Raw genomic sequence first — 16,826 nt, 5'->3', positions numbered from 1 at the left:
TGCAGAAAAAGAAAATAAGTGAAGATGCACAATTTGGAAACTATGCAAAAAGCACCTCACAACCACCATCATTCAGGAACATGAGCTTTATTCAAAAGAAACATCACAGCTGTGCATTTACCACACTTGAGAACTAACCACACGAGTTAAGCATGTTAAGCAAATACATGCATTTTTTCTTCTTTATGAGACTACTGTGCTAAAAAGAAATTGAGTAGCATCTCAATAAGGTTTGATAGAGTAGTCACAAAGTACCCGCTGTGGTGGCATAGTGGCTTGGCGTTGTGCGGCTAAGCCCGAGAGTGCTCAATTGGGGTGAATTAGAGAAAAAAAAAAAAAAAAACTAAAAAGGACGTGCAGTGGATGCAGGTTAAAGAACTCGACATAGCCAAAATTAGTCCGGAGTCCCGCACTATGGTGTGTCTCATAATATTGTGGTTTTGACACATAAAACCCTAGAATTTAATTAATTAGTTTTCAAAGGCACAACAGCCACAAACATATTTGTTTCACCAATTTGACAGCATATGTGTCAGTACTGGTATGATGAAGGTCAGTGTATTTTAGAAATGAACTTTGAAAGTAAGAGGCAGGAGAAAATTATGCGATTACCACTCCAATTTACCCAATTTCCACATGAAATAAAACTTCAAATGTAAACAAAAGAAACTTGTGGTAATGCAATTTGTACACAACTGTCCAAATCATTTCAAGGTCCCTTTTATGACACGCAGCTACAGCCCGTCTCAAAACTGATTGGACACTTATTTAATATAATACCGGCTGCACTGCACAAACGTTAGTCAGAAAGCAAGCACAGAACAGTGGCAACACTGAAGTTGATTGTGAATCTGTCTGCAGACAGTTTGAATGACACTGATCTACAGTACCAAGACAGTAAGTACTAAGCAGTTACACTTACGCTTCCATTTCTGAGTCATCATCAGCTTGAAAGTGGTATGTTCGGTTATCTGCACAGAGGAATCACATGAAGCATTGGTCGGGCAACGTCTTATCATCTAGTACTGGACCATCTGATGACTACTCACAGGAAATTAAGTCAAAGGAACGCTTTTCTTCTTGTAGGCTCTGTGAAAGATGGTGGGTTGTACAGTATAAAAAAACTATTTGGGCGCACAAAGCTCTGTGAACCTACCTTCACTTGGCATGTAAGAAGGTTGAGCTTAGTAGGAGGTTTTGTTTCCTGCAAATATGGTTGAAAGTGAAAGCATGGTGCTTTATTTTTTGAACTGCTATACTGCAAATAATGTGGTTATAAGAAAACATTTTACAGGTACAATGAAAACTAAACATACTTGACGCACAAATGAAACGCAATAAATTAAAATCCTTAATAAATTAATTATAAATTAACTTATAATAATTAATAAATTATATATATATATACATAATAAATTAAAATTTATTTAAATAAATTAAAATCTGAAGTCCTTGACTTCAGCCAACCAAGAGAACAGGCTGGCTTCAGGAAGGGATATTCTACATGGATCACATCCATGTCATGAATCAGGTAATACAGAAATCTGCGGAGTACAATCAACCTCCCTATATGGCTTTCATAGATTATGAAAAGGCATTTCATTCAGTAGAGATACCAGCAGCCATAGAGGCATTGTGTAATCAAGGAGTACAGGAGGCATACGTGAATATCTTGGCAAATATCTACAAGGATTGCACAGCAACCTTGGTTCTCCACAAGAAAAGTAGAAAGTTACCTATCAAGAAAGGGGTCCAGGCAAGGAGACACAATCTCTCCAATGCTATTCACTGCATACTTAGAAGAAGTATTCAAGCTCTTAGACTGGGAAGGCTTAGGAGTGAGGATCAACGGCGAATACCTCAGCAACCTTCGGTTTGCAGATGACATTGTCCTATTCAGCAACAATGGAGACAAATCACAGCTGTAAGGAAGAAGTGCGTCGTGTAGAGCTCCGCAGCCGGATCGCCAGCGCTACTGAAGTGGGGCTCGGGCTCGACGCTGTTCCTGGTGCGCCTGGCTAAACCTACGCTGCTGTGTCTTCCTGTCGGCGTCCTTCCGTGTCGTCCACAGCCGTGCTAGACTTCCTTGTCATAATTGGTGGAGGTTTGCTGGGTCTCCTGTAATCCTGGAATTGCGCAGCCGGATCCTCCCTGCCATCATGACCTCCACAAGCGCCACGAGCTTACCACCACCTGCTCCCCCCCCCCCCCCCCCCGTGTGCCCCGGCACACTCCGTCAGCGGGACCCTGCCATCTTTAGCCGTGCTGATGACCACGACGTTGATGACTGGCTATCATCATACGAACGCGTCAGTCTTAATAACAAATGGGATGACACCACGAAATTGACCACCGTCCCTTTTTACCTCACCGGAATTGCCCACTTGTGGTTTTGCAACCACGAAAGTGAAGTCCCAAGCTGGACTGTGTTAAAGACAAAGTTCAGCGAGGTCTTCGGCCGCCCTGCTGTTCAAAAGCTTTGTGCCGAACAGCGTCTGCAGTCACGCTCACAGCAGCCTGGTGAGACCTTTACGAGCTACATCGAAGATGTCATCGCTCTCTGCAAACGCGTCGATGCATCCATGACTGAGGGCACTAAAATCAAGCATATACTGAAGGGCATCAATGAGGACGCGTTTCAGATGCTCATTTCAAAGAGCCCCTCTACTGCTGCCCAAGTAATTGAACTCTGCCAATGCTATGACGAGCTCCGCCGTCAACGCCTCCTCACCCGCCGTCCTGTTCCCCATCAGGAATCGTTGTCCAGCTTGACCTCTCCTTTTCACGATTCCAACCTCCCCTGGCAGATCAAGGCTTTCGTCCGGGAAGAAGTTACTCGCCAGCTCTTCCTTATCTCCAACCCGCCAGAGTCCAGTTCGTCCCTTAGTCCGACCCTACGACACATTATAGAAGAACAAGTGTCCAAGGTCCTTCCTCTGGAGCGGGCGCCTCAACTCACCGCCCCACTGACTTACGCCGACGCCGTCGCACGACCATGCCCACCGACGTTCCGGGCTCCGCCTTTAATCCCTGCAATTATTCCCTGGCGCACAGCGGACAATCGGCCCATCTGCTATTCGTGTGGTACTCACGGACACGTTGCACGCCTGTGCCGCCGCCGTCCACTTCATCCACGTGACGACCCACGCACAGCAGCGTACGACCATCCATTGTCTTACGCTCCAGACCGCGATTTACCTCTTCCCCGCCCTAGCCTTCGCCCAGTTTCTGACCGCCGTTCTTCTCCCCGTCGTCGCTCGCTCTCCCCGATGCGTCGACGTCCCTCTACCGCTGACACGAACAACTAAGCGGCGCAGTTCCCGAGGCAAGAACTGCGTCATTGTTGCAACGCTCAAGCCCTCTTCTTTCGCAACCCAACGTTATTGATGTCGCTGTTGAAGGTGTCTCTGTGCTTGCCCTCATTGACACAGGTGCCGCCATATCTGTGGTTGCCGAAAAACTATGCCGCTCAATACGAAAAGTCACGACACCTTTCTTTGGTCCATTACTCCGCCCGGCCACAGCACAGCACGTCCAGCCGGTGGCTGCGTGCACCGCCAGACTTGAAAGTCAAGGAGTGCTCTACATCGTCGAGTTCGTCGCTCTTCCCCACTGTTCCCATGATATTATTTTAGGTTGGGATTTTCTCTCTCGTCGCCAAGCTGTCATTGATTGCTCCCGTGCAGAAGTCGCCTTCTCTTCGCTTGGCAATGCCATATCTGACGATGTTTCGCTTTCCTGCACCAAGTTATCCCTCACCGACGACATCCAGATACCCCCGCACGCATCGGTTCTGGCACCTGTATCCTGTTCCGTTGCCTCTGACTCTACCGTACTCTTCACACCTTCCACTGCTTTCGTTCGTCGCCACATCTCACCACTCCCAACCGCGCTGCTTGGCCTTCAAGCAGGTGCGGCTCACCGTCCTGTCTACAACCACTTCCCATTCCCGATTACGTTGCTTTGCGGTGAATCTCTCGGCACCGTGGAGCCTTACGACACCATTATCGCATTGGAACTTTCTACTGGATCGTCCAAGGTCAACACCCTCTCCGGTAGTCCCGTACCTGCCACATCGCCTGAAGACGTTTTCAGCCACGTCATCGACAACGCCTTAAACCCCAAGCAGCGCCATGACCTCCTCTGTCTCCTCGACAAATTTTGCCCTGCTTTTGACAGCCATAGCACTTCTCTGGGTTGAACGACGACTGCATGCCACCGGATTGACACCGGTGCTCACTCACTGCTACGGCAGCGACCGTACTGCATATCTTCGACAGAACGACGCGTCATTGATGAGCAAGTAGGTGAAATGCTCAAGCGTGGTGTCGTTGAACCATCCGACAGTCCATGGGCATCGCCAGTTGTTTTAGTTAAGAAGAAGGATGGCTCGATCCGCTTTTGCGTGGACTACCGTCGCCTAAACAAAATAACCCGAAAGGATGTTTATCCATTGCCACGGATCAATGACGCCTTAGACTGCTTACAAGCTACAGAGTTCTTTTCCTCCCTCGATCTACGCTCTGGTTATTGGCAGGTGCCTATGGCTGCAGACGATAAGCCTAAAACAGCTTTCATCACACCAGATGGCTTATACGAATTTCGTGTGATGCCATTCGGCCTTTGCAACGCGCCCGCGACTTTTGAGCGGATGATGGACACTATTCTTCGAGGCCTCAAATGGAACATGTGCTTGTGTTATTTGGATGATGTAGTAGTGTTTGCACCAGATTTTCCTACTCAGCTCGATCGCTTGGAGCAGGTTTTACGCTGTCTCAGTGACGCTGGCCTCCAACTCAACCTGAAAAAATGCCACTTTGGGGCACGCAAGCTGACAATTCTTGGACATGTCGTGTCGAAGGACAGCGTTCTTCCCGATGCCGCAAAGCTCCATGCTGTTAAAGAATTCCTAAGGCCAACGTCTCTAAAAGACTTGTGTAGTTTGATTGGCCTCTGCTCGGATTTCCGCCGCTTCATTAGAAATTTCGCTTCGATTATGGCACCGCTGACAGAGCTACTTAAGGGAGACCCAAATCTTTCCGCATGGTCCCCGGCTTGCCGAGCGCTACGCCAGCAAGCTTCGCACTTCGCCTATCCGCGACGGCATCGTCTATCGTCGTAACTACAGTTCCGATGGCCGCAAATGGCTGCTTGTAATACCCCGGCAGCTCCCCACTGATGTATGCGCCGCTTTCCACGCCGACCCTCAGTGTGCACACGCTGGTCTCAAGACCTACACCAGACTACGTCATAGGTTTTATTGGCGCGGTATGTACACATTTGTGCAAAAGTACATTCGCTCTTGCACAGAATGTCAACGCCGCAAGCCTGATCCTTGCCGCTCTTCTGGACCAATGCAACCTTTGCCGTGCCCATCACGACCCTTTGACCGTGTTGGAATAGACCTATACGGGCCTCTGCCATACACAGCTGCTGGAAATCACTGGGTCATTGTAGCTATAGACCACCTCACGAGGTATGCCGAAACGGCCGCTCTACCCGCCGCGACGGCTCGTGATGTTGCCTCCTTCCTGCTTCAACTGCTTCGTTCTACGTCACGGCGCTCCCCGCGAACTACTGAGCGACCGAGGCCGCGTCTTTCTCGCCGATGTCCTTCAAGAACTTCTCACTGAATGCCGCATTGTTCATCGCTGTACCACCGCATATCACCCGCAAACAAATGGATTGCCAGAACGCTTTAACCGAACTCTTGGCGACATGCTTTCGATGTATGTCGCCTTCAACCACACCAACTGGGACCTCATCCTTTCTTATGTCACGTACGCCTAAAATACGGCACCCCAGGCAACGACGGGCTTTTCTCCCTTCTTTCTTCTATATGGCCGAGAACCGTCATTTCCCCCATTGACACTATTCTTCCTTACCGTCCCGACTTATCAGAGGGTACACCGGTTTCCGAAGCCGCCCGGTATGCAGAAGAATGTCGGCAACTAGCTCGCTCCCTTACAACGTAAGAACAAGCGCTACATAAATTTCGTCATGACGACGGGAGCCCCCACACCCCGTTTTTGCCCGACGCTCTCGTTTGGTTGTGGGTGCCTCCTACTTCGACACCAGGTGTCTCCTCCAAGTTTGTATCCCGATACCATGGACCCTACCGGGTTCTGCAGCAAACTTCTCCGGTGAACTACGTCATGAAACCTCTGACGCCCCCTACGGACCTGCGTCGCCGAAGCCGCGAAACTGTCCACATCGATCGGCTCGAGCCATATCACGAGCCCTTCATCCTCATGACGCCTTAGGCCTCCTGTGCGGCTCCGTCTTCAGTGAGGGGGGAAGATGTAAGGAAGAAGAAGTGCGTCGTGTAGAGCTCCGCAGCTGAATCGCCAGCGCTACTGAAGTGGGGCTCGGGCTCGACGCTGTTCCTGGTGCGCCTGGCTAAACCTACGCTGCTGTGTCTTCCTGTCGACGTCCTTCGTGTCGTCCACAGCCGTGCTAGACTTCCTTGTCATACAGCAAATGATTGAGGACCTTAACCGAGAAAGCGTAAGAGTGGGGTTGAAGATTAATATGCAGAAGACAAACATAACGCTCAATAGCCTGGCAGGGGAACAAGAATTCAGGACCGCCAGTCAGCCTCTATAGTCTGTAAAGGAGTACGTTTATATAGGTCAATTACTCACAGGGGACCCAATCACGAGAAAGAAATTTACAGAAGAATAAAATTGGGTTGGAGTGCATACGGCAGGCATTGCCAAATCCTGACTGGGAGCTTACCACTGTCGCTGAAAAGAAAAGTGTACAATCATTGCATTCTACCGGTGCTAACATATGGGGCATAAACTTGGAGGTTAACAAAGAAGCTCGAGAACAAGTTAAGGACCGCACAAAGAGCGATGGAACGAAAAATCTTAGGACTAACGTTAAGAGACAGGAAGAGAGCGGTGTGGATCAGAGAACAAATGGGGATAGCGGATATTCTAGTTGACATTAAGTGGAATAAATAGAGCTGGGCAGACCATGTAATGCGTAGGATGGATAATCGGTGGACCATTAGAATTACAGAATGGATACCAAGAGTAGAGAAGCGCAGTCGAGGACGGCAGAAAACTAGGTGGGGTGATGAAGTTAGGAAATTGGCAGGCGCAAGTTGGAATCAGTTAGCGCAAGACAGGGGTTATTGGAGATCACAGGGAGAGGCCTTCGTCCTGCAGTAGACATAAATAGGCCGATGATGATGATGAAATTAAAATCGCATTTCACCACATCTGTACATTTCTGAATGTGGCAGTCGCTGCCATAGCTCAGCGCACTCACTCACACTGATTCACACTCATTTCAAAGGCGTGAGTGCGAGTGAGTGTGAGTGGAAGTGAGTGCGAGTGAGTGCAGATGAGTGCGAGGGGGTGCCAGTGAGTGTTAGTGGAAGTGGGTGCAAGTGCGAGTGAGTGTGAGTGGAGGTGAGCGCGAGTGAGTGCAGGTGAGTGCGAATGCGAGGGAGTGCAAGTGAGTTTGAGTGCAGGTGAGTGCGAGTGAGTGCCTGTGAGTGTGAGTGGAGGTGAGTGCGAGTGAGTGCAGGTGAGTGCGAGGGAGTGCCAGTAAGTTTGAGTGCAGGTGAGTGCGAGTGAGTGCCTGTGAGTATGAGTGGAGGTGAGTGCGAGTGTGAGGGAGTGCCAGTGAGTGTGAGTGCAGGTGAGTGCGAGTGAGTGCCTGTGAGTGCCTGTGAGTGTGAGTGGAGATGAGTGCGGGAGTGCCAGTTAGTGTGAGTGGAAGTGAGTGCCAGTGAGTGTGAGTGCAGGTGAGTGCGAGTGAGTGTGAATGCAGGTGAGTGCAAGTGAGTGCCAGTGAGTGTCTGTGAGTGTGAGTGGAGGTGAGTGCGAGTGAGCGCCAGTGAGTGTGAGTGGAAGTGAGTGCGAGTGAGTGCTGCGAGTGTGAACTTGAGTGAGTGCGGGGCTTGGAAAAAATTATGGTGAGTGAGTTTGAGTGAGTATTCTCCCATACTGCCAACCTATGGTCGCTGCTGACACAGTTAAGCATATACATGCTTTCTGAATACATATTGGCTAAGGTCTAATAGTTCTTCTGCATACATTTCCCATTAAGAGGCAACTGACAGACATATTGCACCCCTTTGTATCAACATTCCACATTTAAACCAGCTGTACATAATTACATGTAATTAATTACTTGTAATCAATTATGTCTTTTGGTATTCTTGTAATTTAACAATCACTGCTTTCTCGGTAATGCTCACCGCAATTCAATTACTCTTTTCAGTAACCAATTACATTTACCCAGTTACATTTTTGACAAAACGAGCTCTAACAGGCGACACAGCTTTGTCACTTAAATTTGATGGAAACTGCAGTGTTCAAAAGGAAGAAAACATGTACATGGGTTATCTCCTTCTCACAATCAGCATCCTGCAGCTATGCCTGGATCACCTGAACATTGAAGGCTTGCACACTTAAGCTTAACCTTTTAACTTAGTGGTGCCACTGACAAACTGAGACTTGGAGCAACTTTTGGAGCAGCGTAATGTTAATTTTGGGGCAATTTGTAGCACCCAAATAGAGATTTCAGAGCACTTTGGAGCAAATAAATGCCAACTGCTGGACACGTCTTAGACTATTTCGAACACTTAAAATTGACAAGTGTTATTCTATAACGTATTTGCTTGCTGTAAAACAATGCTGCTCTGCCTCAAAATACAGAAAAAAAGAAAAGGAACCCCAAGTTCGAGTATCCCTTTAATTTAAATGAAAGCAAAAAAACCTGTTCACACAGCGTGCTGTAATTATTTTATTTCAAAGTGAGTGAAGCTGCTCAAGCATTCCTTTTTACATCTTATGAATTTTACACTACCAGCTCAGTAATTTTTTCAGCAGAGCTAGCATCAATCAGAAGCACCTGGCCAGACTCAATGTCATCAATGCTATTCTGAGCCAGGCCAGCCTTGATGAGCCCCTGGTAACGCTCAAGCATTGCTTTAGACAATACCAGGCACTATTCAATGGTCTGCTTTCCTAGTAAAGCTGAACCTTTGCTAAGCAACTAGCACGGATTGATTATTTCGACATCAACAATTTAGACAAGCTCGATTATTCCGACTGATTCGAGGCACGATCACTGGCCCCTTAATTTAATGTAGAAATACGACTGAAATTTGTGACAACATTAAGGCACGCCGTTCAATAAACAGGACTCTACCTGCATGACTGTAAGCTAATTTGACCACCGAGTTGAGCGGAAATAGTAATATTTTGGCATTTGATACCTCGCTGGCATTGCCGCCACATGGTTGTAGGCCATGTTACTGACACCTTGAAACCGACACTAGCGAAGCCTAGGTAATTCAGCACCAACCGTGTCCAAACCGTAGGACCAGTGAACACTGGCTGCCCCGGCAAGCCATTGGCAAGGGCTACGGTGATGGTTCTGTGCGTCCAACCACGGCTTAAAGTCTCCCTTCAGTGGAGGGGGGGCCCCCTCATAAGGCGGTGACCAGTATAGCATGCACACAGTCACACAAACTCATCTATATATTTACTTTCACTTTTTGTTCACTTTATTAGCGGTGAAAAAAGCCAATTTCAAGCAGTGTAGTGAAGACAACTTTCTCTAGAATGAAACAAATTTTTAAGGGTGTTCTTTAAGTAAATATATTATTCTGAGTATATTTCGGCCACTTATTTATTGTGCTAATTCAATCGAGCACTTAAAAAAAAAGGCATTTCGGTAACGTTTTTATGTGATATGTGAACTCAAAGAAAATAATCCTAGCTGCAATGCAGAACATTAGTTGCCTTGCTTTTTTGACAACCTCAGGCACTACAATATATTTTATGGTTTCACACTGACTTATCTACAAAAGTGTACAAAATGAATGCATATTTGGTATAACACAGCACTCATAATGCATAACTAAATGAATGAAAATTAACTGGTAACCTAAAGAACCCAAGGTGAACCTTCACTAATTCACGGGCAGGTAGCTTCACGCTCAGGTGGCTCATGACACAGTATGTTATGCCATGGATCTTAGTCGAACAAGACTGGTGACAGTCATGTGCAGTGCCTCGGGGAAATGCATGCAGCACTACGACAATACCTGCTTTCTTGCTTTTGCTCATGCCACATGAACTGATTATTTGCGATTAAATTATTAATAGAAAATTTGGAGAGTTAGAATTGCCCCGCACAAGGCACTACTGGTAATAAAACCACTTCCATCACTTTCACTTTCACAAAATTTCGTGACTGGCATCACACACATCAAAGAATGATAGCATTCCTGGCACAGTGCCAAGAATGGCGTCGCTCATAGACACCAACGTGTCTGACGTTAGTCACTTGAAATCCAGCAAAAGTGAAAGCATTCCCAAAGGTTGGCCTTTTGAGAATACAGCACACTTTATAGCCACTCGTGAAATGAAGTCATTTGTTTTCTGGTGAGTTTGGATATTTTGAACTCCCAATCATTCAGACCTTTAGGCAGTTCCCGTCGAGCCCGAATTATCAGTCGGCGACGTACGGATAAAAATAAGTTTAATTTACTAATCTGCTTAAATAATGCTGCACATCTGCAACCACTTTGACCACATGCCTATTGTGTGGTCACCAATTTTGGCACATTTGGTGCAGGAGTAGGAACACTGCACTTGTATATTTCTCTCCCTCTCCGTTGCAAGCGCTCACAGGCAGCCAAGAGCTGCTGCTCAAATCTTCGCTTACTGCAGTCTACGAATTCTTTGACATAGATTTTTTTGGCTGTTAAACTGACGTTTCTATCTGATATTACGGGACTCGTATACACATATTTTTGTGATTGTAACACATGAACAGTACTTCTAGGGCTGAGTAATATCCAACATTATATTAAATCACATTACAGATTTGGCCACCATTTCAAGGAATGTGAACGTTTGCTGTAATCCATTACAATTAGATGTTTTAAGTTTAAATGGCTGATTAGTGAAGGGTGTCGAGAAGAGATTGACCAGACGTTGTTAGAAAAATGGAAACGGAAATGGCACAACTCTGGCTCGATAGCGATGATCACTCCGGACGTTGGTGCCGGGGAATCACCTAATCGGATATTTCGGTTTTTTACTTGCCCAGTGAGAAGCACCTTCTCCTAGCCCCGATAAAGCACTGTGCTTCATAGAGAACCCAGATCCGAGTATCGCAGCATTGAGTAACTACAATCTTTTGAGTAAGGTGTTCGTACGTAATTCCACAGCCCTTCTCTCCAGTGCGCACATTAAGCAAGCTTTCAGTGTCCCTGCAGAAGTCTTCAAAGAAAACGAGGAAAGATTACCGAATAATATTTTGAAAAGTAATTCTTAGTGAAGATAAAGAAAAGATAAGTGAATGGCTGCATAAGATGCATTGAAAGAGCCTGGTCAGCTTGTTGTTGCGTCCCGAACCGGCCGGGCGCATTCTTTGATTGTTTCCCACCAAGGCAGGCCCTTTCATGAGCGGCCGCCTACCTGGCGACGCGGCCAGACACCGGCAGGGACGTTCGGACAAGGAAGCTCACTTTGAAGCGACCGACCACAACCGCCACCCCTCGTTAGATGAGGGGATTAGCGTGAAGGCCATTCTCCCGACCCTGGCAAGATGACTGGTGGAGGGCAAGAAACTAAGCCACCGACTTTCGTGGAAGGAGTATCAACCCCATGTTTCCGGGGTTGAAACATTAGAGGTGGAGTTCGGCGAACAATACGACTCCTCTGATTGGTCGCATCAAGGTCATCTGATTCCCTAGCCGGGTCAACTAGGGAAGACCGATGTTTTATAAGGAGACACCTTGAGTGCAGTGGTGTGTCCTGACCTGTTCTGATATGTGCTCAGACATGTAGTGAGCTGAGACTTTCAAAGTGCTCCCCCCATGGAGTGGGCTTCCATATTTGGAGCCACTGTAAATATGTAGAATAAAGCCCTTTTTTCTTTCGCTCTTACTCCCGGACGTACTCACCCCTATGGCTGAAGGATCACCGGCCTAAACACTACCGAGTCTCAACAACCCGTTCCCAACAAACTGGCAGCAGCGGCGGGATAAATACAGATCTCCGACCCGCAACATTGTTCAATTTGCTGTATTTGCGCAATGTTAATAAAAATAGGGAGGAAAGTAACGGTAAAGTAATTGTTTACTTTTTAGTAATTGCTCAGTTACTTTCATGTTGCGCAATGTTAATAAAAATGGGGAGGAAAGTAACGATAAAGTAATTATTTACGTTTTAGTAATTGCTCAGTTACTTTCATGTGGCAGCAATTAGTAAGAGTAATCAATTACATTTATGAAAGAAGTAATTGTAATTGGTTACTTTTTTTTACATAACCTGTACAAGTCTGATTTAAACACTGTAAACTCATTTTTAAAATGACAAACATAAAATAAGAACAAGCAAAAAAGCAAGAAAGAGTTACTTACATCAGAGTGCGATATGTACAAATAACCATCTCTCACTTCACACTTCCTTTTCTGCCAGACACGGCGCATTTTACCATCAGACTTCTTAAGTAAGTAGCCAACCTTCGTATAGCCATAATGTTGGTTCCCCTGTGGCTGGTGTAAGCTGTAGCCAATCGAGCTAACCTGTTCCAGAACATAAGACAAGAACACACAACTTCAGCGACAAATTGCTAAAGATCAGCACCAGAAAGAAATCTCTGCAAGTCACAGCAAACTAAGCATTAATACATGCACCATTAGAATGTTATATGAAAGACTTTTTAAAACACAACCTCATATGCAACATCCATCAGATCCTGCTTCAAAACTTTTACACGACCAATATGTTTCATGATTAGGCTAGCTGTATGTGAAGCGTTATGGCAGCGTTATTGCTGCTACAATAGGTTATAGACAGAACACATAAGATCGTGATTAACACAAGCATGATCGCGACTGCTAGTAATATTTCTTTCTCCATGGTATCGTTCTGAAGTCTCTGCTATGTAAAAGTTCGCTCTGCAAAGCTACTATTGCTACTATCATTACCTAAACACTGAGCGTGAGCACAAACTTGGCATAAGGAGATCATTATATTTTAGAATGCTGTGAATTAGGTCAAAAGTCGTTTTCCACAAACAGAATGAATGCCCAGCTTATATGAAGATGGCTGCTCCAAAGATAAGTTAAAGGCATGATACCAGAAACAAAGGAATTGGATCTGTGCTCTTGTGCATGCATCTACGTGGAGATGAAAGCCAAGAAAAACAGCACGAATAAATCCTTGCTTTATTTAATGCCACTACTCAGTGACATTTTAGCATTTACATGACCTTGTGAACAATTTTTTAGCAGTTGTGACCTAATGAACAACAGCCACTAAACCTGTCCCCTCCTCTCTCTGTTTCCATTTTGTGCTAAATGGTCGTACGTCTTACGGTCTGAATTTGTTCAGTATGAACCGACCAGCCCAGCAACACTACTAATATTCCCGCAGAGATCTCTCCACATGCCAGTTACGAGCACTCTCGCGAGGTATCCTTCCAAGCGTCTCAACCCATCGTCTTCCACATGGCAAGACAGTGCGTGTCTCTTGTGCACCCACACGCGACAGCGCGTGAGCCCCCTGTCCACTGACAAGTCACAGTGTGGCTCCTAGCCATTGGGGCGTGTGAAAGTGTGTTCGGTGCAGAGACGTAGTGGACTGCTGAATAGGCTGCAGTTATCTCTGCTTGCAAACTGTGTGAAAGTGTTTTACTTGAGTTTCCGGGCACAAGTTCGTCCCAAAATAAACCAGTTTGTTGTGCTTCGTTGAAGAGTGCTACATTTCTGGTGGAGGTGCTGGGTATGATTGGAAATCCCCAGTGCGCAAGAGTGCCAAGCCCCAACTATCGGCGATTGGAACCCGGAGAGCCTACTCCAGTACCCAAGCCGCCGCCTCCGAGGCGACCTCCCGAGTTTGGACCACTTCCTGTCGCTGCAGCGGTGCAGGCAACAGTTACCATTGACGGCACAACCATGACTAGCCCGGTGGCATCGTCCCAGCTCATCGTGTCCTTCCATGGCGATGCGTTCGAAGTGGAAGACTGGTTAGAACACTTCGAGCGAGTCAGAGATTTCAATGGCTGGGACGAGGCGCGGAAGCTTCGTCAGCAAGGACATGGTAGGTACGTGAACCATGAGTCAGCATTATCTTCATGACAGGAATTGCGGTGACAGCTGCTTGCCACGTATGCCAGCACCGAGCGACGAGAGAAGGCAGAGAACGCTTTATGAGCCAGAAACCAGCGCACTAACGATAGAGTCGGCATGTACATTGAGGACATGTCTCGCCTCTTCAAGTGCGCTGATCCAAACATGACTGAAGAGAAGAAATTATGCCATTGTCTGGTCCCCATCTCGGCGCGTTGGCCTTTCCGAAAAACTACTTTGGAGATACTCTGGCCCCTATCGCGTCCTGCGACAATTGACAGATGTCACTTACGAAATAGCCCCGCTCGATCCTACCACGTCTTCTCCTTCCTCAGGCGTCGTGCACGTGGCCTGCCTCAAGCCATACCTCGCGCCCACGTCTTAGGCGCCGGGTCGGCGCTTTTCCAGCCGGAGGTTAATGTTACGAGACTGCGCGCAATGGGACAAAAACCATTGTTGACCATTTGGGAGAAGAAGACGACGATTGAAGAGATTGTCTTTCCGCCATCTTGGCAGTGCTACGGCTCGCTGTAGATATTTTGTAAATATATTTTCAGTTATACCGTTTCCCGTGACAATATGTTACCAGTAGATGATGACAACGACAAACCGTACGATGCGGACGACTTGCTACGAGCTGAAGAAGCCCAGCAGTTGGCACGGTCCCGTATATGCGAGCAACAATGTAGGGATGCAAGCTACTACAATGTGCGCCATAGAGAAGTTCGGTACCAGCCAAGCGTTAAAGTGTGGGTATGGACACTAGTGCATTGTCACGGGCTATCTAAAAAAAATCTTCGCCGATACTTTGGTCCTTACGAAGTTATTCGCCGAGTAGGTGACCTGAATTTCTAAGTCATCCCTCATGGACAAGAGCGATCAAAGCGCCACAACCTTGCAGAGGTCGTACATGTAGACAGCATGAAGACTTACCATGACAGGCAATGAAAACATATCTATATACCAAAATTGTTTCACACGCACCGGGACGATGTGTTTCGGTGGGGGAGTAAGGCCACAGAGATCTCTCCACATGCCAGTTACGAGCACTCTCACGAGGTATCCTTGCAAGTATCTCATCACATGTCTCATCGCATCGTCTTCCACATGGCGAGACAGCGCATGTCTCTCGCGCACCTGCACGTGACAGCGCCCGAGTCCCCCGTCCAATGACAAGTCATGGCATTGTTCCTGGCCATCGGGGCACGTTAAAGTGTGTTCGGTGTAGGGACATGGTGGACTGCAGAATAGGCTCCAGTTAACTCTGCTTGCAAACTATGTGAAAGTGTTTTACTTGAGTTTCCGGGCACAAGTTTGCCCACAATAAACCAGTTTGTTTAGTGTGCTTTGTGGAAGAGTGCTACAATATGACCTTACCTTCCAGAGTTAAAAAAAAAAAAAATTGTTTTCTCCACAAAATCAAAAAGTATATCGTTTTATTTTTTTTGATGTAGTACAAAGTTTGCTCTGTCTCCATTTCTGCAGATTGCATTTTTCTCAACATTATCTTTTCTATACACGAGTTACTGGCCCATTCCTTCGGCTTCTACATGTATTTTCCCCTTCCTGAAATCTGTGCCTACTAATGCCGTTATGCTTGAAGTGACTAAACAAAATATCTGAAAGCAATCCTTACATCTTTGATATCCAGGGAGGGTGAACTCCTTAGCGTGTTTCGAAGCTCAATGAGTTTCTTCCGCTCCTCATCCTGCTTCTGCCTGACCTTTTGCAGCTTGCTAGACAGTTCTATGATGTAGTTGTTGAAGTGACCAATTGTCTTGAGCCCATCCTGAAAGAAGCTGAAAATAGAAGCTGACTTGTGATGCACGAATGAGTATGGTTCTGCCGTCACAGTACAACTGCAGAGGCTTCAATGCATGATAAATTATTATTATTACGATTGCAATTATATGGACACTCCAGGCAAACTTCCAACACCGACGTTATGATGTTACGTGTAAAGTCCACGTGCGATAACACTGCAGCCACGCGCCACATGCTGTAAGTGTAAGCAAAAGCTAGCAAAAGTGAGCCGAGAAGGATGGTGGCTTGATGCGGCAGTGTCTTCTCGCACTCGCAAGGGAGGAAGGCGGGGAGAGTACGTGCGCTCAGGGGGAGAGCAGGTTAGTGTGCATCTCCTCTTCTACTTCGGCGGCTGCGCGGCCTATCTTGGAGGCAACCTGCGCGTGGTTCGAAGGCTAGCCAACCTGAAATAGCTAGCTAATGGCTTCATGTGTGCTGCTTTTCGTGCGCCTAGTTCGCATTTAAGTGAGAGGCAGCACGAAGGGGAATTCGCTTGTCGCTGCTGCCGCTCTTCATCACGCCAGCGCTCCGACAGCGAGCGTGTGTGGTCATTGAGTGAGATGTGTTCGTGTTTGTCTATGCATGCATCACAACGTGCTTGTTAATTCAGTTAGTAAGCGAATGTTTACAGCAGCTTATGCAGCTGATAATATGACTAACCTAATTTTGTATAGCTGTCTAATAATTTGCTATCACAATCAATGCTTCGCCTTTCGGCCGAAATTGACTTTTTTGACAAAGAAAGGCAACATGTTGCATGCACTTTGAAGGTCCACACAAATGAAACGCTCACAAGCTACTAAAAGCACACTATTTGTTTTATTTTCATGTGCCTGATTTATTTTAATTATTGAACACTGGCAGCTGTTTTTGGGTGAGGAGGCACAAGTGCAATGGCGTCCACTGATAC

General features: G+C 46.7%; 1 protein-coding gene across 1 annotated transcript in view; it reads right to left on the bottom strand.

Moving 5' to 3' along the window:
- The window catches only part of LOC119460541 (arfGAP with SH3 domain, ANK repeat and PH domain-containing protein-like), a 107,350-nt gene that overhangs the window by 70,092 nt on the left and 20,432 nt on the right, over window positions 1–16,826 (bottom strand). Inside the window, exons 10-14 of the mRNA XM_037721469.2 lie at window positions 15,750–15,912; window positions 12,401–12,565; window positions 1,157–1,204; window positions 1,050–1,089; window positions 923–971 (exon numbers count right to left, since the gene is read on the bottom strand). Of these exons, the coding sequence (XP_037577397.1) occupies window positions 923–971; window positions 1,050–1,089; window positions 1,157–1,204; window positions 12,401–12,565; window positions 15,750–15,912 (465 nt within the window). The remainder of the gene's footprint in view (window positions 1–922; window positions 972–1,049; window positions 1,090–1,156; window positions 1,205–12,400; window positions 12,566–15,749; window positions 15,913–16,826) is intronic.

Source organism: Dermacentor silvarum, chromosome 8, assembly GCF_013339745.2.
Source record: "Dermacentor silvarum isolate Dsil-2018 chromosome 8, BIME_Dsil_1.4, whole genome shotgun sequence".
NCBI classification, from domain to species: domain Eukaryota; kingdom Metazoa; phylum Arthropoda; class Arachnida; order Ixodida; family Ixodidae; genus Dermacentor; species Dermacentor silvarum.
The sequence above is the reverse complement of the archived record's forward strand: the minus strand, read 5'-3'. Positions and strand labels throughout refer to the sequence as shown.